Source organism: Pangasianodon hypophthalmus, chromosome 28 (genome assembly GCF_027358585.1).
Source record: "Pangasianodon hypophthalmus isolate fPanHyp1 chromosome 28, fPanHyp1.pri, whole genome shotgun sequence".
NCBI lineage: Eukaryota > Metazoa > Chordata > Actinopteri > Siluriformes > Pangasiidae > Pangasianodon > Pangasianodon hypophthalmus.
The window spans coordinates 15,475,143-15,497,349 of NC_069737.1; the positions used below are offsets into that span (position 1 = coordinate 15,475,143).

Here is a 22,207-nt window from a genome sequence, read left to right on the forward strand (position 1 = left end):
GCAACGGATAGTGCGATTATAAATCATTCCCTTCTATAACTGTGTATTACATGGACAAATAGAGTGATTGTGTAACCAGGAAATACATTACAGCTTTCACATGAAGTCTATTTTGTTGAAGTTATCAACTGCTCACTGATGGAGACGTTATATATCGTATAATTATATATACAATGGATATATGGATGAAGCAAGAGACAAAAAATGTTTTGTGGGGTTTTCATGCATCATTTTGAAACACAAAGGCACTATGACACCACTCTGTCTCTGTTGGGATTGGGTGGCTTTGTGCTAAAAGCCTTGCCTTGGATCTTAGAACTTGCTGGGTCAAATCCAGCTTGTCCCTGTACTTGGTTTGGTGGGTGGAGAAGGTGAAGATGGTGTTAAAAGGGCAGTTCTTTGTGCAGTTTACTTAGCTATGTGACAGTGGCTTATATGAAGGTGAAAAGGTCTATAAAACAGGTTGCTTGTGTGAGATCCTGTGGCTCATGTGGATGAGCATCACCTCTGGGTTGAGAGGTTGCTGGTTCGAACCCCAGCCAGGACTCCAGGATGTGAATGTAGATGGTTGAGGAACCAGTGTGAGTGATGCTGAAGGTACAGGATGGCCTGAGTATGTGGAGGAGAGGCTAGGGCTGGAGGAGAAGGGGGGTTATGCTGCATGGCAAGTGGGTGTCGACTTAGTTTTCACAGTGGTCCCTATATTATGCAAAACTAAGTCGACACTCTTTCATCGAGCATCATAACCACTTCCTTCTCCAGCCCTGGCCTAGGGGGGGCAGCTGCCCGGATATTACCCCCCCACTGCCAGTACACGCCCTCACACCATCCTGCACCTTCAGCATCACTCACGCTGCCATTGATTCCTGAGCCATCTCCGTTCATATCCTAGAGTCCTGGCTGGGGTTCGAACCAGCAACCTCTCAACCCAGAGGCGACGCTCATCCACATGAGCTACAGGATCTCACACGAGCAACATCACACACCATTAATTTTACACACACATCACACACAACTAATTTTAACTCGACATACCAAATACAAGCACGAGCTGGATTCAAACCAGCAGTTACTGAATCCCGAGGCGAGGCTTTTACCACAAAGCCACCAAATCCTACCACACACACACCGCTGTCCTAGCGCCTTTGTGTTTAAAATATATAATCTATTTTGTTATGTACTTTATGTAAAAATATTTTTTTAATATCTTAGTAATATTATTTTTATTTGAAATAACAGTTTATATATAAAGTATATATGATGTGTATTAATAATAATAATAATGATAATAATAATAATAATCCACTCTGGTTTTGTCTAAACACATATCTTATAGAGCCTGTTGATCTGATGCAAACAGTCACAGATATATATATATAATTGTTATTTATATAATTATTGATATAATTATTTATATAATTAAATATACAACATTTACTATATAGTCTTTACTGCATGCCACTAAATCTCAATTTGTCACACAAAGTTGTGTGTCAGTCAGTGCGTGAAGTCGTTGCTGAGATACAGCCTCACTTCCTGTTTGGCAGCTTGGCCATCACATTCGTTGGCCCATTACGGAGAAAATGTTTAGAATATTCAAAATTCTTCTGATGACGTCAAATCGCATCAGCAGCCTCCAAAACTACAGTGAAATCGAACAACCTCTTAGAGAGTAGCAGAGCGAGCTAGGCTAGTACGCTAGCCGATATGTTATTCAAATAAACGTGTGTATCTTAAACACACGCTGTTTTCAATTATCATGTGGGAAAGTTTCCTTCAGTGCTTTCACAGGAAGGAATGTCTGACACTCTCACTGCTCTTATCTTCCTCCTTTCCCACAACATTGTGTGCAAATGTGTGTGTGTGTGTGTGTGTGTGTGTGTGTGTGTGTGTGTGTGAGAAAGAAAGACAGATAGAGATTTTTGTTTCAGGATGTATGAGGATGGTGACGTGTTTGGGATTCTCATGTGTCAGAGATTTCTCTGGAAATGTCGGCATCAGCTCAGAGCTGTGCGTGTGTGTGTGTGTGTGTGTGTGTGTGTGTGTGTGTGAGAGAGAGAGAGGGAGACTATCAGACTTGGAGCTGATTTTAATACCTTTAATAGTGCACTTTGCGAATAATCTGTACAGAAATAATATTAATTATAAAAAAGATAAACCATTTTCTCATCTTCCGTAACTTTAAGCGGTAACATTTACAATAAAATAAGATACAAAATCAAATCCCAATATATCTGTTTAAATACACAAAGCCTTAAATTAACGTTCAGTCATGCGTTATCTTAATGTACACACACGTTTATGGCACAGGAGCAGATCAGCCGGCGTTAGAGCGAAGCTTTTACAGAGCGACACAAAAATGCGGCATTCAGGAAATTTAGTTATGCAAAGTGTTCGAAATTACTGACAATTTGTCTGTACAAAGTTGTAACATTCTGATTTTTTTTACATTTGAAGAAATTTTTTTATATTTCCGAACGATATTATATGAGTAGATATTGTTAAGTGGAGAAAAACCCAAGCAGCGTTTTTGTATCGGTATGTTTTCTGTTTGTTTTTTGAGTGAGTTATGAGCATAAATAAGTGTTTTTGTTTTTTTTGCAAAATTACTTCATTTACATTAACACTGTCAAAGAATGAAAAAAGTCACTTTCCATCCCTTTAAACCGAACATTTAGGTTTGATAGAGCGACTGTCAGCGTCACTAGCACACGGGGGCGGAGCCAACAGCATCGCTAGCGGCTGGAAGGTGATGATTTTGCGTAACTGTTAGCTAACTCTACATTCATGCTAGCAAGCGACAAAGTGACAGGTGACATTCGGTTTCTACGTACGTTCGCGACACGGAGCAATGACGAATCCAAATCTTATGGTGCGTGTGATTGAACGTTTCTTCAGTTCGCCACTAACAACCTGCCTGCAATTAGTTCCCACAAAAATGCAAGAAAAAAGTATAACTGTGGTTTCATCTTGTCATATACGACCTCTCATTAAATGTCTATAGAGACATTACGCAGTAAAATGAAGCTTGGAAGGAAGTAGCAGAGATCGTGGGTGCCTCTGGTGTGTGTACGTAGCTCATAGAGTTAGCATGTACGAAGCCAAGCATGTAACAAAAACAAAATTGACGTGTATAAATCGTATACCTACAGTTATTACAGTTTCCCATCAGAACTAAAAAAAATAAAAAATTAGACAGGCCACGCCCACAAGCGATCAATTACAAGTGACACGAGTGACTTGATGCTTGCTAGCATCAACGCAAAGTTATACAAAGTCAGACGAACGACAACACAGACGACAAATATGTTGTGCTTAGCTGCTATTGTGCTTTAAAGCTACTCTGCCCTCCAAGAACTCGATCCCTCTTCATGTTTCTCTAGCACTTGCTGCACGGACAATTCTTATTTCTTATTCTTATTCCTGTCGTCTCCACGTTCTGTCTTTACCTCATCACACGACAAATCTTCTCCTAACTAGCTCCTCATTCTGTTTAACACGTCCTGCTTTTTTTAATACAACCATCATTCATTCCTTCACTCACTCAAGTAGCTTTTGGTCCAGTAACGGTTTCCCTTCGTAAAACGTCCGAGTGCACCAGCAAGAACTGTTTCTGTTCCATCAGATATTAAACTTTAAGTACAATTTAGTAAATAATAATCGCAGTGTGCGATAAATATCTGAAAGCAAAACAGAGTTAACAACAGACGTTACAACAATATTAAACAAAAGAGTTGAGGTAAACGGCGTGTAAACAGGAAATTTCAGCTTCTTTAAATAATATCATTATTAAAATGATCAACTTACTCGTTATTAATCACAGTTCTAAAGTAATAATAATATGATGTAACTACACTGGAACGTAACCATGACAACAAGCATAAATAACGATTCAAAATACCTCAAATCTGAATCCAAAGATCGAAAAACACGACAATTCTGAATCTGCTTATCTGAAAGTGATCTAAAAATACGTCAAATCCGAATCTAAATCTGCTGATTGAAAAAAAAAAAAACCTTCAAATCCAAACCTGCTGGTTTAAATATTCATCAGTTTGATCTGGGAAAAAAAAAAAAAACTTATAATTTGAATCTGCTAATTGATAAATACGTCAAATACAAACCAGTATCGGATCTGTGGATCGCTAATTTATAGGCTAAGAATAGAGCAAGGCAATTTTCTACAAGATGCCACCATAGCAACAACTGTATAACAGTAACATGATTAGCGTAGCACGAAAGTTAAAAGCTCTTTAAATATAAGGTACGTACGTTTATACAAGTGATGAAATTAAAACAGTTCTTGTTAGCGCACTCGGACAGGTGTAGCCGACGTACTCTCGTCACTCGTTCTTTAATTTTCGAGGTGTTCCAGCCACCGCCGATTCTGTTATCTCTCGTTTATCTATAAACCTCCATCCATCCATCATATAGGCAGATATGGTGAAAGAGCTGTAAATAATCATGCAGACACTGACATATATCTAACACACACACACACACACACACACACAGGTAGAGGTGTACATACTATTCTGTACTAGGGTGCCAGTGCATGGAATATGTCTCACTTGTCAACAACAGACTCATACATCAAACACATACACATACACACGAACACACATACACACACGAACACATACACACACGAACACACACACACACGAACACACACACACACAAACGAACACACACACACGAACACATCTTGCTTCGCAGAAGCAGTAGCACCCTAACCCCCCCTCCCCCTCCCCCCCCTTTCAAGTCCTTCCATGACGTCATCGATGATGTCACAGCAGCAGGTGTGTCCATTCCAGTCTTTCAGGCCCGTCATGTGACCTTTTACCTTAGTATGCAAAGGTCATGACCTCTGACCTCTGTAGCTTGAAGGATCAACATGCCGTCTTTGTAAGCCCGTGTGTGATTTATAGAATCTTCATCATCATTGGTCCAGGTGTGTGTGTGTGTGTGTGTGTGTGTGTGTGTGTGTGTGTGTGTTTATTTGTCCAGTGGGCAGGTGAAGGAGTCTCGTAGCCGCACCAGTTCAGAGACGCACAGGTGGCCGTACAGCTTGTTATACCACTCCGGACACCGACCTCTGCAACACACAAACACACACATGAGTGAGTCTCTCTCTCACACACACACACACACACACACACACACACATGCCATTGTGAGGACCAGCACAAGTATTAAACCTTTCCAGTAAGGACATTTTGGCCTTTTTTTCCCATTGTAACTGCCTCCTGAGCGTGTCACCTGCTGTACATGAACTTTCTCAGAGGTCCTCACTTTGGGCCAAATATGATGGTCCTCATAAAATGATACATGAATTTGTGTTAATTTGATATTTTTGTTCTTCTTTGTGTGATTAGGTGTGTGTGTGTGTGTGTGTGTGTGTGTGTGTGCGTGCCTGCAGTCTATTTTAGAGATGTGTATGAGACAGAGTGTGTGTGTACCTGCGGTCTATTCTGGAGATGTGTGTGGTGTGTGAGTGTGTGTGCCGGCAGTCTATTTTGGAGATATATATGTGTGTGTGTGTGTGTGTGTGTGTGTGTGTGTGTGTGTGTGTATGTGTGTGTGAGTGTGTGAGTGTGTGCGTGTGTGTACCTGCGGTCTATTCTGGAGATGTGTGTGGTGTGTGAGTGTGTGTGCCGGCAGTCTATTTTGGAGATATATATGTGTGTGTGTGTGTGTGTGTGTGTGTATGTGTGTGTGAGTGTGTGAGTGTGTGCATGTGTGTACCTGCGGTCTATTCTGGAGATGTGTGTGGTGTGTGAGTGTGTGTGTGCCGACAGTCTATTTTGGAGATATATGTGTGTGTGTGTGTGTGTATGTGTGTGTATGTGTATGTGTATGTGTGTGTGTGTGTGTGTGTGTGTACCTGCGGTCTATTCTGGAGATGTGTGTGACGCGGCTCTTGTTCGGGCCGCTCGGCTCTATGAGGTAGCGTGATGCAACCACGTTGGCGCGCACACCGAGCACCGGCGCAGCCTCGTGCTCCACCGACACACACACACACGCACATGCACCTTTAGGGAGGTCCGTCGCCCACGACCTGTAACACACACACACACACACACACACACACACACAGAGTTAGAATGCATGTATAGGAGGATTTATCACAGATTACCATTGTAATGAGACAGGCATCTATAGTGTGTGTGTGTGTGTGTGTGTGTGTGTGTGTGTGTGTGTGTCTCTCACCTCAGCACCACGTAATCGGTGGCTGGATTAGGCGCCATGTTGTTGCGGATGAACTGATAAATATCCGTGTTGCTGTCGAGTGTTTCGATCACTCGGCTCTCGAGCAGATCTTCATCCCATCGTTCCTGCTCACGGACGATTCGCTGCAGAACCTCGTCCGCTCCGGCCGCCACGTCCACACACACCTTCCACTGACGGAGAGACCAGCCGTCGTGCACCTGCACCATCATCATCATCATCATCATCATCAGGACCATAAAGGAGATACAACAATGCATCTGACGTGAATACGAGCCGGAACTTTCCGCACAAGAACCTGGAATTCTAAGACAGTGTGACAGTCGGAGAGTCTGACAGGAGAGAGCGAGAGTGCTGTACCTTTTTGTAAGCGAGTTCAGCGTGTTCAGGTGTCGAGCAGGTGTCGTAACCTTTGAACTTTTCCTTGGCTTCTTTAAGCAGCGCGTCCATGCTCTCCTTAACGAGGCTCCTGTAGCTGTGCGAGTCGTCCTGCAGGTCCTCCATGCGCGGGGGAATTAACGCCTGCTCGATGTACGAGTTCCTGCAGCGGGACAGCTCCTCGGGGATCTGAAGCGGACGGAGAGAGACGTTCACTATCACCACAAACCTCACATCAATGTACTTCCATCGAGACTCAGAAACGAGGTTTACTGATGAGCGGCGTAGCTCGCGGAGGATTAACGATGACCTGACGTGCACACTATAAAAATCTCAAACAAGCAAATTTCTAAATCAAACAAGGAAGCGTTGGTGTTCGGACAAAATCCAAAGTTAGAAATGATTTTAATAATATTATAGTTCCACTTTTGGAGGTTTATTTGTAGACATACAGGATTATTATTTAAGAAATCATTTATGGACATTATAAACTAAGCAACATAGTTTCTTTTTTGGTATGCGTCTTGACGCTAGGCATGCAGTTTGCATTAGTCTTACTTCCTTTTTTTTTTTTTTAGCTTCAGAGCTTCAGCACTAAGCTAAAAAAGCAAACTATGTCTTGGCTTATTGACAAAATCTGAGACAATTTAATAAAAAACAAAACTGTTAAAAAAAAAAAAAAAAAAAAACCTGAAATATTTACAAAATTTGTTGTTGTATGCTTGGCTCATCACATTTTGACCTGTGAGGAACAAAGTGAAATAAAACGTCTCGTGTTTGTAAATCCGGATAAAAAAGCGGATGTTATTGTCTGTCCTGTTCCTGCCGTCTCTTATTTATACTCCCAGCTGTGCGCTTACAGCTGCAGGGCATGAAAATAAAACAATAAATTCAGTTTTCGGATCAGCTGTACAGCGATAGGGCGATTATTTCTCATCCTGTTTGTGTGTGTGTGTTTGTGTGTGTGTGTGTGTATTCCTGTTCTTGTCTATGGCCTCTTCCTTTTTGTGTGAGGCTGTGTGTCCTGGTACAGTTGTCTCTTCCTGTGTGTGTGTGTGTGTGTGTGTGTGTATTTGTGTGTCATTTTTTTCTGGCCTTTTCCTGTTCTGTTTGTCCTTTTAACAGATAAATCTGTTATCTAAGCTGAGACGAAACCGGTTCAGAAGTTCAGATAAATTTAAAATGTATTTTAAATCAAATTATTGAATATTTCTGGAACTGCAGCTGGCGTGTGATTGGGCCGAGAGCGGATATGAGATGACTGATTTAATATTGGATCAGGATGACCCTGCTTAAGCCAATAAAAGATTTTATTAGCGGAAAAAGCAAAGGGCAGCTAATACTGTGTGTGTGTGAGTGAGTGTGTGTCTGCGTGCGTGTGTTCATATATTTATGGGGACCTCTCATTTCATACACAAAATCCAATCCCCTTAATGGAAGTATATACACCTATTTTGGTCAATAAGTGTGTGTGTGTGTGTGTGTGTGTGTGTGTGTGTGTGTGTGTGTGTGCGCGTTCGCTCTTACAGTCTATTATACAGTAATGTGAACACATGATAGTGTGTGTATTAAACATTTTGGGGATCTGTTCACTATAAATACAGTGGGAACAAAAAAAAAACCCAGGTCCCCACAGTTACAAGTGTGTGTGTGTGTGTGTGTGTGTGTGTCTGTGTGTGTGTGTGTGTTTTAATTCTCACATAATGTAACACTGTCAGCCTTGATTTGAGTCACGCAAATAATAGTTATGTTTGACTTTCGGCTGACTTTCATTATTTTATGCTTCTCCAGTAAAGCTCATATATTCCAGCAACAGGAGTGTGTGTGTGTGTGTGTGTGTGTGTGAGAAAACTTTCCAAGGATCTCGGTAACCCTAGACAAGTTCACGACCTTACATAACCCTGGTTTCAAAAAAGTTGCAATATGGCTAAACTATCCTTATTCTGCAAAGTGTGTGTGTGTGTGTGTGTGTGTGTGTTCCTTACACAACAACATTAACATCAGTAACAGCTACAAAAAAAAACCCTTCGAACTTTGCACAGGGCTCATCGGCTTGCGAGAACATTTCAGGAAGTTGTACGTGAATTTGCTCCGAGTTCTACGTTACGCCGTTGTTTTGACTTAATAACTCGTTATTTCAAGATCTTGTTATTTCAACTTAATAACTTTTATTCATTATTATTGACTCATTTTTTTGACTCCTAACATGTAAATTTGTGGAATTCCATAATACTCATAGTGGGTTTTTCTGAGTGTCTGTATTTGATGTAATTGTATCTGAACACATTTATGTGAATTACAGTCATTAGATATCTAAATGTGTCATTAGTGTATTAGTCATTAGATGTATAAATGTGTCTACTGAATTCCACTAAAGTAATGTTTGGGCGTAATTACGATCTGGGAAACAACATACGGAATAAGAGTTCTAAACTAACATTCAATAAAGAGATTAATGATTAATTGAAATAATGACATAATATCTTCAAGTAACTTAGAAGTTACTGAGTCGAAATAATGATATTAAGTCAAAATGACAACAACGTATCTTGAAACAAGGAGTAAATAAGTTGAAATATTAATATTATATCAAAATAATTGTATAATAATAATAATAATGACATAATATCTCGAAATAATGAGTTACTAAGTCAAGATAATGATAGAGTGAATAATGATATATATCTCGAAATAAGAACTTATTAAATCAAAATAATGATATTAGGCGAAAATAACATTATCTTGAAATAACAAGTTGCTAAAACGAAATAATATTAATTGAAAATTATGAAATAATATCTTGAAATAATGAGTTACTAAGTCGTAATAACGAGTTATCACTTTTTCTGTTCAGGGTTTCGGTAATAAAAAGTACGAGCGTGTCGAACCTGGAACAGTTTCCTGCACTCCTGGATCATGTGTGTGAGGCCGTGTGTGGCTGCGAGGTTTTCATTCAGGTCTCTTTGGTCCGGTTTGCCCAATGGGTTCTTCCTGCTCATCACTCTGCAACACACACACACACACACACACACACACACACACACATTATTGTTTACATTATGCATAGAACTTTAACCATAGAATCCAAAAGGAAATCCTTTTTAGAAAAGGTTTATTCATAAACCTATACACACACACACACACACACACACACGCGTGCTTACCTGGGCGAGGATGCGTCCCTGCGCGCCGTGTTCAGGTGAAACAGTGACGGTGCGAGACACACAGCCAGGTTAGTGCAGGTCATCTGATTCTCGCTCACATTCGCCGCTACGTCGCTCAGAAAACACAACAGAGTGTGGAGAGCGTCACGACTCTCATCAGGCAGCAGGCACACTGCGGCACGCGCCGCCTGCAAACGCTGCTCCACAGGAATAACTGCGAGAGAAACAGAGATATCGATTACACAACGTCAAAATAACGTCCATATTTTTCAATTAAATGTTCAGGACTAATTATATCCCAAAACACTAATGTTTAATATTCACTAGCTACAATAATAGTGAAGAATTAGCATGAGGATCCTGCAAATTAGAAGTACATGTTATCTGAGTTTTAATATGAATAATTAATGTATAAACATCTAAAAATTGCAAGTATGAGACTTCCTAAATTCGCTTTAAATACAGTCCAATCTCTTTCTAATTTCAACTGGAGGAGAAAAAAAACAATGCTACTGTCACAGTTTGGCTAATTAGTAACATTTTTATTTGTTATTCATTGTAGAGTTAATTACACTGATACTGACACGGTGGTGTAATCAATAACAAATAACGACGCTGACGCAAGCCACAAGCCACAAACCACAAACCACAAACGGAGATGCTAGCTGAAGGGTTAGCATGAATATCCAGCAAATGAGGAGGTAAACAAATTTGTTAACAATGCTACATAAGTGTTAATGGGAATAATCATGAATAAAACATCCTCAAAACATCCTTCATGTTAGACTTGATAAATACTGTACAATTTCTTGCTAATCCCACGTGGAGAAACAGACTAGCGTAACAGATTTTATTTGTTATTGTCCGCACCATTGTGTCAGTATCGGCATAAATTCTAAATACCTTGCTAATGTTATTAGTCACAAACACGTGCTGGTTGCAGCAAACAATGTAAGACGCAGAATTAGCGCTTAGCACAGCTTAGCTTAGTCACGATAAGCGTGCTGAACATGCAGTAGAGTAAAGTTACTCCAGTTTTAGCAGTTTGAGAACTCCAGAATGTCGTATTATGGATTATTTCGTTTGCTTTTGGCCCAAAGAAAGGCATTTTAGATTAAACATGATGTAATCTTGTTTCATAAGTACAATTTGACTAAAATCGTATTCCTTTTTTTATAACTCGTGTAATAAACCAGTTCTTGGAGCCTAAATGAAAAAAAAAAAAACGGCAGCGTGAATGGACTCCTGTGTTGGAGGATGTTGTAATCAGTGGCATGCTGGGTATTACGCCTGAGGGAGACTTTAAGAGCTATGAAGAGGGGAATGCTAAATGTCAGTTATGTAAGAATGTGTGTAATATGTTTTCACTACCCTCAAGCTACGGGAATAAAACACACACACACACACACACACACACAGAAGCCACTTGTCCGAAAGGAATGTTGACCCGTGGTCAGCTATACATACACACGCCTGATTCTGAGAACTTTTCAGGCAGCTGGTTTTCACATAAATCATGAGTGTAGTAAAAATTCACCCCAGAAAAACAGATAAAAGCACATTTGTTTCAAAACTGTTTTCCAGGGTTTCAGGAACGGAAACCGGAATGCCATGAAAGTTTTGTCAGACTGCATGATGTTGTGTTCTAAACTTCGAGTGAAAACATTTCCAGGAAAACAGGAATGATGTAAAAAAAAAAAGAAGCAAAAATTGAAATTAAGTTCCAGTAAAACTGAAATCTGAATTCAGTATTTAATCTCTGACTTTAAGAACAGCCTGTAGGGGGAGACACCGAGCCACTAACGCTGTCCGGTTATAAGAGACGATGGACAAAAATTTAAAAGGTAATTTTTTCTTTTTTAAAAAAAAAAATAAAACAAGTCTAAATGTGAGATTTGCCTATAGAGGAGACAAACAACAAAAAAGTCTCTCAAACACAAATGATTTAAAAAATTAACTAAACTGTAAAATTAGAGAGATATTTACACAAAAAGGTAACAAGTTAAATTGATATTATTTTATAAAAATATTGATTGATATGAATTTTATAAAAATTAAGCAAAATATAAAAGGACAAAAGGGCAAAAGAAAAAAAAGCAAAACATAAAAATTAAATAATTTTCATATAACCAGGATAAAAAAAGTGATTTATACATATTAAAACATTTTTATTCAATTGTAAGAAATTATTATATGCATTTAGTTAATCAAAAATGGAAAAACATTTTTAATTAAGCAAAAAATAAACCAATATATCATAACAGGGGTGTGTGTGGGTGTGTGTGTGTGTGTGTGTGTGTGTGTGTGTGTGTGTGTGTGTGTCTGCTTACACTGATAGATCTGCAGGAACGTGTCAGACAGTTTGCTGGTGAGCAGCGGTTCAGGTAGATCTCTGAAATACTGTTTCAGCATGTCCGCCACGTCGTAAGCCGATTGGCCCTCGTAGCTGACTCCGCCCCCTTCTGTGCCGCACGATTCATTCATCTGGCGCAGAGCCTGAATGCGCGATTTCACCCCTGACTTCCTGAACAAGCCCACCTGCAGGGGAGACAGAGGGACCCTTACACAACTGGGTAAACGGTGTGTGTGTGTGTGTGTGTCTATGTGTGTGTGTGTGTGTGTGTGTAAATGTCTCTCACACACACCTGGTCGAGGCCGTGATTGCGCAGGTAGCGCATGGCCTGTTGGATGCCCTGCGGTAACGGCTGTCCACTCCTCTGCACGTTCACCTGCAGCGGCACGCCAAACACACTCCGCTCCTTTGAGTCACGCACTTTCATCCGCTTCATGAACTTCGGTACGGCCCTGATGCAAGCGCACACACACACACACACATACACACAATATTAATTAAATTACAAAACCTGAAAAAAATAAAATAATATCATACCACACCCTGAAATCAGCCAAAATGTTACAACAGAGCAGTGTTTATAAAAATCATGTTGTAATATATGAAGTACTTCAGTACAGTGTGTGTGTGTGTGTGTGTGTGTGTGTGTGTGAGAGAAGGAAACTTCCAGAGGCGGAGGGCAGCTGAAATCTGTTTCCACCTTCCTCAGAAAGAGGATAAACAGAAAGAGACAAAGCAGGGAAGAGCCATGCAAACACACACAAACACACACACAGAGCCTTGAACTTTTACACTCCGGGTGTTTGTCTCACACTGTAAGACCTGCCTGTGTGTGTGTGTGTGTGTGTGTGTGTGTGTGTGTGTGTGTATGTGTGTGTGTGAGAGACTCACCAGCTGAAGCCGTGTTTGTTGGTGGGTGTGTGTTTCTCCAGCAGAGCTGTGAGTTTCAGCAGGCTGTATTTCTGCAGCAGATTCATCTGCAGTACTGACTGACAGTCAAGCTGCAGCGCGGACGACGACACACTCGGCCGGTGTGAGTTCTGGAAACTGGGCCAGCGCAGCTTCTGAGGCCTGCGAAACACACACACACACACACACACACACACCCCATTTAAAAGTGAATATGATGAAAGCATTGAGCTCACTTCCAAGCAACATCTACTACTGCACTACAATTGGCATGTTTCCACTTGAGGAACCAGGGCAGGAACCTTTTTAGTTCCTGCTTGAGAGTAATCACCTTTCTGTGGACCAGGAACTACTGGGGCAGAGCTTGCCATACTGAACATCACTGATGTGTCCAGTGCAAATATACAAATATAAAATGTATAATTATTGCTATAATTAAGCTTTCTGTATGATTGTCCACGTCAGAGCTTTGAGGTCAGCTGTAAAATTTTTCTTTCGTAACAAGTTGATTTTTTTTTTGCTTTATTAACGTGAAGTTGAAGGTGAGGAGAAACAACTGTTTATACTTGGTTTAATTTAAGTGAAACTAATTTGGTTCATAGAAGTTCCACAACATTCAGTGTAACTATAAATGGATAAAAGGTACATGCCATTCACCATTAAATAGTTTCAAAATACGTGAACAGACCTGCAGCATAACAAATGTTTCTGTTGTTGTGTCTGTTTTTAGCATCTTACCTGTTAGCCCGGGTGAGTGATGCTCCCACACCAGAGTCTCGTCTCTCTCTTGCGCTAACCGTGTCGTCCTGCTCGCCTAGCGGGTTCCCTGTGCTTTCCTGGTCGCTCCCATTCTCTGTCTCCATCAAATGGTTCTGTAACGGCGATGAAGGGCAAGGAGAGGCAGAATCCAAAGCTGAGTCCGAGTCTCCTTCCTCTTCCTCCTCCTCTTCCTCTCCAGGCCCTGATTCTGTCCATGCTCTGACCAGTCGTTGCAAGCCAGTCACTCGCTCTAGCACGTCCTCGATCTTTGGCTCCTCCTCCTCTCCCTCTGGTTCATCCTCTTCCTCATGCCCAATTTCAGGAAAGGGCACATTGTCGTAAAAACTCAACCGACTATCTAATGAGGTGGAGGACCTGCGATGAGGTCTGCTGTCGCTGCGGTGAAAGGAACCCCCATCGGCAAGCGACTTGGGAAAGGTGCCCGGTTTGTGACCATCAGGAAGGTAAAAATATATCACGCCAGATTCCTCATCTATCCTCTTATGTTCCACTTGCCTCTCATCAGTGCTTTTGCGGTTCCGTAGGTTGTTTTCCGTGGTCATGCTCGGTTCAGGCCTTCTCCCACAGTTCCGGATCTCCAGGTTCTCATTTTCCTGAACAAGACTGAACGGGTCAAACCCTTCCAGGTACATCCCAACTCGCTTTATCGAGCCAGCTGCCGTGCTGTGGCTCCGTGCCCTCGTGATCGGACTGGGTGTACTCACAGCACTTCCACTGCTCGTCTCTGAATGGCTGCTGCCTGTGCTTCCACTGCTCGTTTGTGTGGAGTAGGAGGTGCTGCGGTTGTGGGTCCCGGTGTGCTCCAGTGTGGCAATGTCGACACAGTTGAGCTGTCGTAGCTTGTCCTCATCCAGACCTTCCTTCAACACTGGACCGCTAATCTCCAGCCTTCCATTGCTGACTGCGCCTTTCTTTTTACGCTTTGAAGACATGCTGCTACTACGCAGTCGCAGGCTTTCCATACGCTTCAGGAAGCTCTTGGCCCTTGACCGTGTGCTTTTACTGTCTCTACTACTTCCTGAAAAGGTTCTGGCATCAAATGCAAAACTCCCATGTTCAAGCGGTGAGGGAATCCCTTCGGAAAGGGAATCCTCATTGGCGCCAGAAGTCCCAGAAGAGCACACGCTAACAACAGAGCTAGCACGGGTCGTAGAAGCTGTAGCGACATTGGAATTGGTGTTAGCCGGGCTGGACGGGACCGTAACACTACGTGACCCTCCATGACCACCACTTCCGGCGCTGTGCAAGGATCCCACCTCTGGCTGCTCGCTCAGATCTGTTAGCACACTTTCAGCACTAGCACTAACCCTCTCTCGAAGCAGGTGGCCCCCAGGCAGGTGCTGTTCCTGGGAGGAGAGGAAGGTAGGGGCAGAAATAGCATCTCCCGCTGGAGATGTGAAGACATCCAGGTCCAACTGGTCCAAACGGGACCAACGCTTGCTGTCTCGTTGAAAGGTCCAACGGCCACTGATGGCACAGGGCTCATCTTCATCTGAGTCTTCACTCTAGAAATGACAGTGTAAGAGTTTGACAAGGTAAACAACATTATCCGGGATAGAAAAGCTCCACAAACATAATCATGCAATCACATTTACATTTGTTCAATGCTTTTATCCAAAGCCATTTACATTTAGGAAAGGATACAACTGAGCAGTTAAGGATTAAGGGCCTTGCCCAACAGCCCAACAATGGCAGCTTAGCAATGCTGGGATTTGAACTCACAACCTTCCAAGTGGTAGCACAAAGCCTGAACCACTGAGTCACTATTGTCCTGTTTGATAATTTTGTTTTAATGGCAGTTTTTTCTTTTAAATTAGAAATATCCACATCTATGTAAATCTAACTTCCATCCCTTGTAGTATGATTTCAGTGTTACAGTTTGCTTTTGTCTTTTTGGAAGGGCTTGATTACCTTAACAGTAGTATACCAGATGCGGTCTGTGTGGTCTGAAGAAACTGAAACAGTCAGATGCATAATCTGTTTAATAAACTGTTACCTCAGAGAGGCCAACAAGAGGTCAGTTTGAGGATCATTCATTTAGCCTTACAGAACTTCCAATCTGATGTCCTAACACTCCTTGTCCACTTAAGCGGATAATATGGCAAATTTGAGGACAACTGAGTGGGAAAATCTGTTACTGTGATTGTCTCTGCAATGTCACAAGAGTCAAATGTCCACCATTCCTTCTCCCTAATCTGGGTAATCTATTCCCCCCTCAGGGGATAAAGGGGTGGGGGGGTTAAAGGGGTTTTGGTGGGGTTACCCTCCAGCTGGAGATTTGGGCTGGTCTAGTTCCCTTCCCCCATTAGAATCCAACACTATCAGAAGACCTAAAACCCCACCTATACCACAGCAAGGCTTGGTTCTACATTCCAGTGGTTTTGTGCTCAAGTTTTGCAAAGGTCTACTCTATATCCTTGATGATTGAACGCTGTTCTTGAATGCTTGACAATATGAACTAAATAAACTGTAGAACTGATGCATGATTAATGACGCTGAACTAGTGATGACCTAAACAAGTGTGTAACTTTGCTCTACATGGCAGGAAACCCATACTTAAGTAGCCATCCCTGTCAAAGGCATCTCCTCCATGGTGGATAATAACAGTGGAAAAAGTTCGTAAAACTCACCACGGTAGTTATTTTACAGCCCCCGGGCTCGGGAAGCCTTTGATCAGCGCGATTAGAGCAAGAAGCCAAAAAAAAAGGTACTTGTGTGAAAATCTTCCCCTAGTACCCTCAATAAAGTGGGATTGAATAATGAATAAAAGATTGCTAGCAATATGAATATTTGCTAAGACAAATCAGTCTCCTTGAGTGATTTGCAAGTGCAGCAAATACTCTTTGTACCAAATGTACCTTCCTTTATAAAGAAAGACTTGAGGAGAATCTGAAGAAAAGGAAAAGAAGGGTACGGGGACAAGGCATGAACAAGAGCGTGAAGATCAATGCATTCCAAGGATAGTTGGAGTCTGCCGCTCTGAAAGGAGGCACAATCACTTCCTTAAGTCAGCTTATGACCTTTCTCTTTAACGCTACGGGCACCGGACGACACCACTGGGGTCATCTGCTTTCATACCAGGACACACACAGACATACTCGACAAGGCAGCTATTGTTCAGGCCTAGTAGTGTGCACCAAAAACACCTCCATAAACATTGTGCTTATTTGGTTAAGTCATGGCCTCTACCTTGATTATATAGGCGGCTTGTTTGTCGATGCATTCCTGACACGCCTATTTTGAAATCACGGATCACGGAGTGTGTAAGCAAACACACATATGCATGCACATTCTGTAACCATGTGGACAGACTATCCCATAACGGCGAACTGGGCAGGATATCCTCTTCCTTTTTTTGGCAAGTGAGAAAATCAGTGGTGAGAGGAAGAATACAAAACCAACAGAGAAAGAAAAGAAAGAGAGGAAAGCTAACACAAGCCTTTCATTTCACCCATAACAGGCATACTTTACTCGTGCCTTCAGGACACAAGTCCTGCCAGAAGGAATAAAACTTTCCTTCTAATTAAAGTAGATGACAGACAATGAGGTTAAGTGGAGACAGGAAATAAGAGAACTTACTCTTTTTCTCTGAGGAGTGATCTCCAGCCTCATCATGGCACACTTGTTGAGAGTGTTTAGTCTCCTGCAAGATGAACAAACACACAAATTAGAAAAATTCGCATTTGAAAAGAACCCTGTGGTCTTGCATAAAAACCTTAATCCGGAATCATGTCCAGGAGACTTTCTCTGGAAAGAAAGAGTAAAAAAAAAAAAAGAAAAAGAATGAGCACAGCAGTACTGCCTGATAATGAGCTGTTGAGGGATAAGCTCCAGATTACAGAAAGTCAGAAAGAAGAGAGGAAGAGAAGAAAAAAAGGGAGAAGGAACTCGTTAGAACGGTCGGTGACAAGACCACAAAAGAGACGCCTGGCTTATCCTGCTCGCCACCTGGATGGGGTCATGTGACCTTCAGTTAGGGGCTTTTAGATATGTGTGTCTGCTCTGAGGGGCTGGCACCACGAAATGGCCTCCAGATGTCTGAGCACTCCAGCTGGGCTCGGCTTGACCCCCTCGCTCACTTAGAAACACGACTCTTCCTCTCGGTCTGTCTCGCTCTCTCTCACTCAACCTGTCTTTCTCTCACATTCTGGCCAAATGTGTACAGCGTTACTGTAGTAAGATGAGAAGTATGAGAAGTGAGAAGTTTGCTGGGTCTCAGGCATCTGTCGTTCCGCTTTGTCTTAATTTGTTTTTAAAAGAGAGAGAGAAAGTGGATGAGAGAGAGAGAGTGAAAAAGAGATGTACTGGCAATAAAAGGTTGCAGGTTAGTTGGCAGTGAAGGTTTCCGGAATCTGACAAGTGTTGATAGACGTGTGTGTGTGTGTAAGAGAGAGTGTGTGCATATGTGTGTGTATGTGAGTGTGTGTGTCTACATAGCTTACCTGCAAAGTGCTTCGATGGCGTCTCGATCAAGAAAGTCGTGATCTCTGGTGACTGACGAGATCTGGATAGGAAACTGACCATCTAAAAAATGAGAGAATGAGACAGAGGTTATTGTGTACGTAACCTTACGTAATATACAGCAACAATGGCATTTTTTAATTTATGAAAGAACATGTCATACTTTTTATCCATTTATAGTTAAATTTAATGTTAATGTTGTAGAATGTCCATGAAACAAGTTAGCTGCTATAAGTGAGAACAGGACCTATCACAGCTTGTCATGTTACAGAGAAACGGCAAAGAAGTGTAAACTCCTCTGTCCTGAAGATTTCGCAAAACGTAAAGTTGCAGCTTTACCTGGGACTGTTACAAAGTGCTGACACTGGAGACTCCTTCTGGAAATGTTAAACGTCTCCTCAAAAAAAAAAAAAAAAAAAACCCTCGCCATGTCAACGATTACAAACTTTTTCCTTATTTCTTTATGTGGAACAAGCTGTTACTATAGAAACGACAACATATTAGAACCAGCACATTAATATAAACCTGTGAATTGAAGCTGCACTACTGTCAGATCTGCTGTTCTAGAAAATTAATCAACACTTTCTGACCAATCACACTCCAGCTTTCAACACTGCTCTGGTGTCATTACATTGTACACCATGGCTACTGCAAATACTCCTTTCTGATTGGGTGGCAGCCGTGCATTATGTAATCACAGCTCTAAATCAACGTGCCTGGTATTACAAAACCATGTTGGAAGAACAAACAAGAGTGTGAAATAAGCAAATATTTAAACTTTCTCATTTATGATACGCATATGCTTTCATATTTTTTATAAATATGATTATTATACATTATTAACAAAATTAAACATCGCAATATATGTTGTGTATCGTGAGTCTCGGCTAAATTTACTTTTTGACCTCCAAACAAAAGAGGTCCCTTCTCAAAAAGGGATTAAAGAATCAAGGGGGGAGGAGAGACCCAAACACACACACACACGCACACACACACACACGCACACATACACCTATGCTAACAGTAGAGGAAGTTGCATCTCAGGCAGCCAAACAAATACAGCTGCAATGCAGAATGTAGAAGAGGTGCATGTGTGTGTATGTGAGTGTGTGTGCGCATGTGTGTGTGCGCATGTGTGTGTGTGTGTGTGTGTGTATGTGTTGGGAGGGGGATTAGGAATGACAATAGGTACTCAAGAAGCTGTTGAGAAGTCTGTGTGTCTTTATAAACCCCCTGTCTCAGTCAGCACTCACAACAAAACCACAACCATTAATGATAATGTAACGCAGACAGAGAGAGAGAGAGAGAGAGAGAGAGAGAGAGAGAGAGATGGAAAGTGAAATAGATGCAGTGAGAAAAGGAATGAAAGAGGAGTGGGGTAAGGAAACAGGTAAGGAGGGAGGAAAGTAAGGAGGCATGGAAAGTAAGAGACTGGAGAAAACCAAAGGAATGATAGAAAAACAGACTGAATGAAAGAGAAAGAATAAAAGGGAGTAGAAAGGGAGTGCAAAAGCAAGGGAGTGAAGTGAAAAGGTGTTCAATTAAAAGAGAGATGGAGAGGTGGCAGTGAAAAAAAGAGAGACCGGTGGGAGTGAGACAGAAAGGGAAAGAGAGACACAAGAAAAAAGAGACACAGAATACTACTAGTGCATCACACACACATACACACACACACACACACACACACACACACGCTTCACTTTCTATTATCAGAAACTTTATCTGCAGTAATGTGAACTTTACAACCCTCAAACACACACCCATACACACACATACACACACGTGTATGTGTGTGTGAGGGATTTAGAATGTGAGAGCGTGCAGCACGTGTCGGCTGGAAATATAGCTGCAGGTCAGAATCCAAAGAAAGTGTGTGTGTGTGTGTGTGTGTGTGTGTGTGTGTGTGTGTGCGCGAGCGCGCGCGCGTGTGTGTGTGTGTGTGTGTGTGTGTGTGTGTGTGCACGAGCGTGTGTGTGCGTGCGTGCATGCATGTGTGTGAGTGTGTGCGTGGAAGGTACTTAGGCCTGAGGTGTGCTATCACATGTCTCACACTCCTTGCTTCATTAACTTATTTGTTCTCTCTCTCTCTCTCTCTCTCTCTCTCTCTCTCTCTGTGTGTGTGTGTGTGTGTGTGTGTGTTTTACTACATGCCTTTCTATATGTAAAAGAAAAGAAAAGACAGGAGACGTAACACAAACCTGATCCAACTCAGGAATGTGCTTTAGGAAAGGGGGATGGGAGAGAAAAAAAAATAGAGAGAGAGAGAAACTGCAGATGTAGCGAGGAAAATAGAAATTGTGTGAATTTAGCTCCTAATAACGTTTTCTAATTACGCAAAAACAAATTTAAAAAAAGTTTGTCAGAAATATCTACGAATATCATTATGGTCCAGATTCAATATTAAATAACTTCAAAAAATGTCCTCATTTTGTAACCCGAGAACTGATTTTCTATATTTTTTTGTTGTTGTTGTTTTTTTTTTTTTCCCGGGTGCTGACGTGCGTCAGGACACACAGCGACGTTCATTCAGCAATTACGAGCTCAGACCCAGTGTGTGACCTACATACACACTCGGCTATTCCTGTCAAAAGCTGCTATTCATAAAGATGGAAAATCCATCCAAAAGGAAAATGGGGTTCTTACCTTCATAGAGCTGAGCGTACTGAGGGAAACCAGCGGCACGGAGCCACGTACATGCCTCCTTCGCCTCGATTTCTGAAAAAGACACCATTCCATTTCATATTTTTATGACTCCGGCACACTGATGACAAAGAACCATGTGATATTTATATTGAACTGTCTGTAGAACGTCATGGCCATAAAAGACTCATACCATCTTAAACAAACTTTACTTTCATTTAATTGGTAAAGAAACAACTACAACAACTCGAACGTGAATTTTTTTATTAGAATAGTACAATATGCAAGTGTCTTAAATTCCATAAAGTAAAGAACAAATAATCGAAATATACTGTACAAAATGTAAACATACAACGTTATACAATAAAATAAACATGTAATAAGTGGTGACTGCAGCTACATAATAGATACTGGACACATTATATAATTATATATTATTGGTTATTGGGGTGGTCGATATGACAAAAAGATCAAATCACAATTTTTGAAGATTTACGATACAATATAGGATAAGTATAATCGTATTTATAAGTTTGCTACCGAACTGCAAGCGGGACAGTAGCACTGCATTTAGAAATAAACCTTTAAAAAAAGAGTGAGATGATACTATGAAAAACTGTGATGTGTACAAAAATAAATGATTTAACACTGGAAAATTGTTGGGGGAGTAATTTAAAGAAATCTTACAATTTTATAGACAAAATTTTAATATCAAATCAGATGTAGATTTTTTTAATTGTGTATTTTGGAAAAAAAAAAAGTGTACAATCACAATGTTGATATGATATCGGCATATTTCCCAGTATTGCCCAAGATTGGTGATGTTGATTTTTTTTCATTTTCAAAATAAAATGTTTTTTTGGTTACCAAATTCTAAACATTGTTAAAGAGAACCAAAGTGGTGGAGTCTTCAAATAGTCAGCTAGTAATGACACTCATCTAATGAGCTCAACGAGCCATTCTGAAAGACCTCCATTCACACCAGCGCTTGGTCTCCACACACTCCTCCCCACCCAGCGCGTTCTCCACGATCTCGTAGTGTGGCGCTAGTTTTCAGACAGTGCTGCTAAAGCTTATTGTCCTGCGAATGACCTGTTTATGAAGCGAGTGCCAAATGGCCAACGATGTTCACAGCAGCCATTTTGGCTCGTTTCATGCAGCGAGGTGTCCGAGTCCTGGGCTCAGCCGTGACTGTGACGAGCTTCGTAACGTGAGCTGCTGGTGGACAGCAACCATAAAGCGCTTAAAGCCAGCTCTGTCAACTTTTGTCCTGGACTAAAAGGCTCAGTCT

The 22,207-nt window shown here is 41.4% G+C and overlaps 1 protein-coding gene across 2 annotated transcripts in view; it reads right to left on the reverse strand.

Annotated features, from left to right (window-relative positions):
- Positions 1-2,074: 2,074 nt before the first annotated feature.
- Positions 2,075-22,207, reverse strand: part of dlc1 (DLC1 Rho GTPase activating protein) — an 86,971-nt gene continuing 66,838 nt past the window's right edge. For both annotated transcript variants that reach the window (XM_034300979.2, XM_034300980.2), the window contains 13 exons: positions 20,920-20,991; positions 18,258-18,339; positions 17,395-17,458; positions 13,774-15,320; positions 13,018-13,197; positions 12,419-12,578; positions 12,104-12,311; positions 9,774-9,987; positions 9,498-9,612; positions 6,592-6,798; positions 6,214-6,431; positions 5,888-6,061; positions 2,075-5,098 (listed from right to left, as the gene is read on the reverse strand). In XM_034300979.2, the coding sequence (XP_034156870.2) occupies positions 4,999-5,098; positions 5,888-6,061; positions 6,214-6,431; positions 6,592-6,798; positions 9,498-9,612; positions 9,774-9,987; positions 12,104-12,311; positions 12,419-12,578; positions 13,018-13,197; positions 13,774-15,320; positions 17,395-17,458; positions 18,258-18,339; positions 20,920-20,991 (3,341 nt within the window). In that variant the 3' untranslated portion in view covers positions 2,075-4,998. The remainder of the gene's footprint in view (positions 5,099-5,887; positions 6,062-6,213; positions 6,432-6,591; positions 6,799-9,497; positions 9,613-9,773; positions 9,988-12,103; positions 12,312-12,418; positions 12,579-13,017; positions 13,198-13,773; positions 15,321-17,394; positions 17,459-18,257; positions 18,340-20,919; positions 20,992-22,207) is intronic.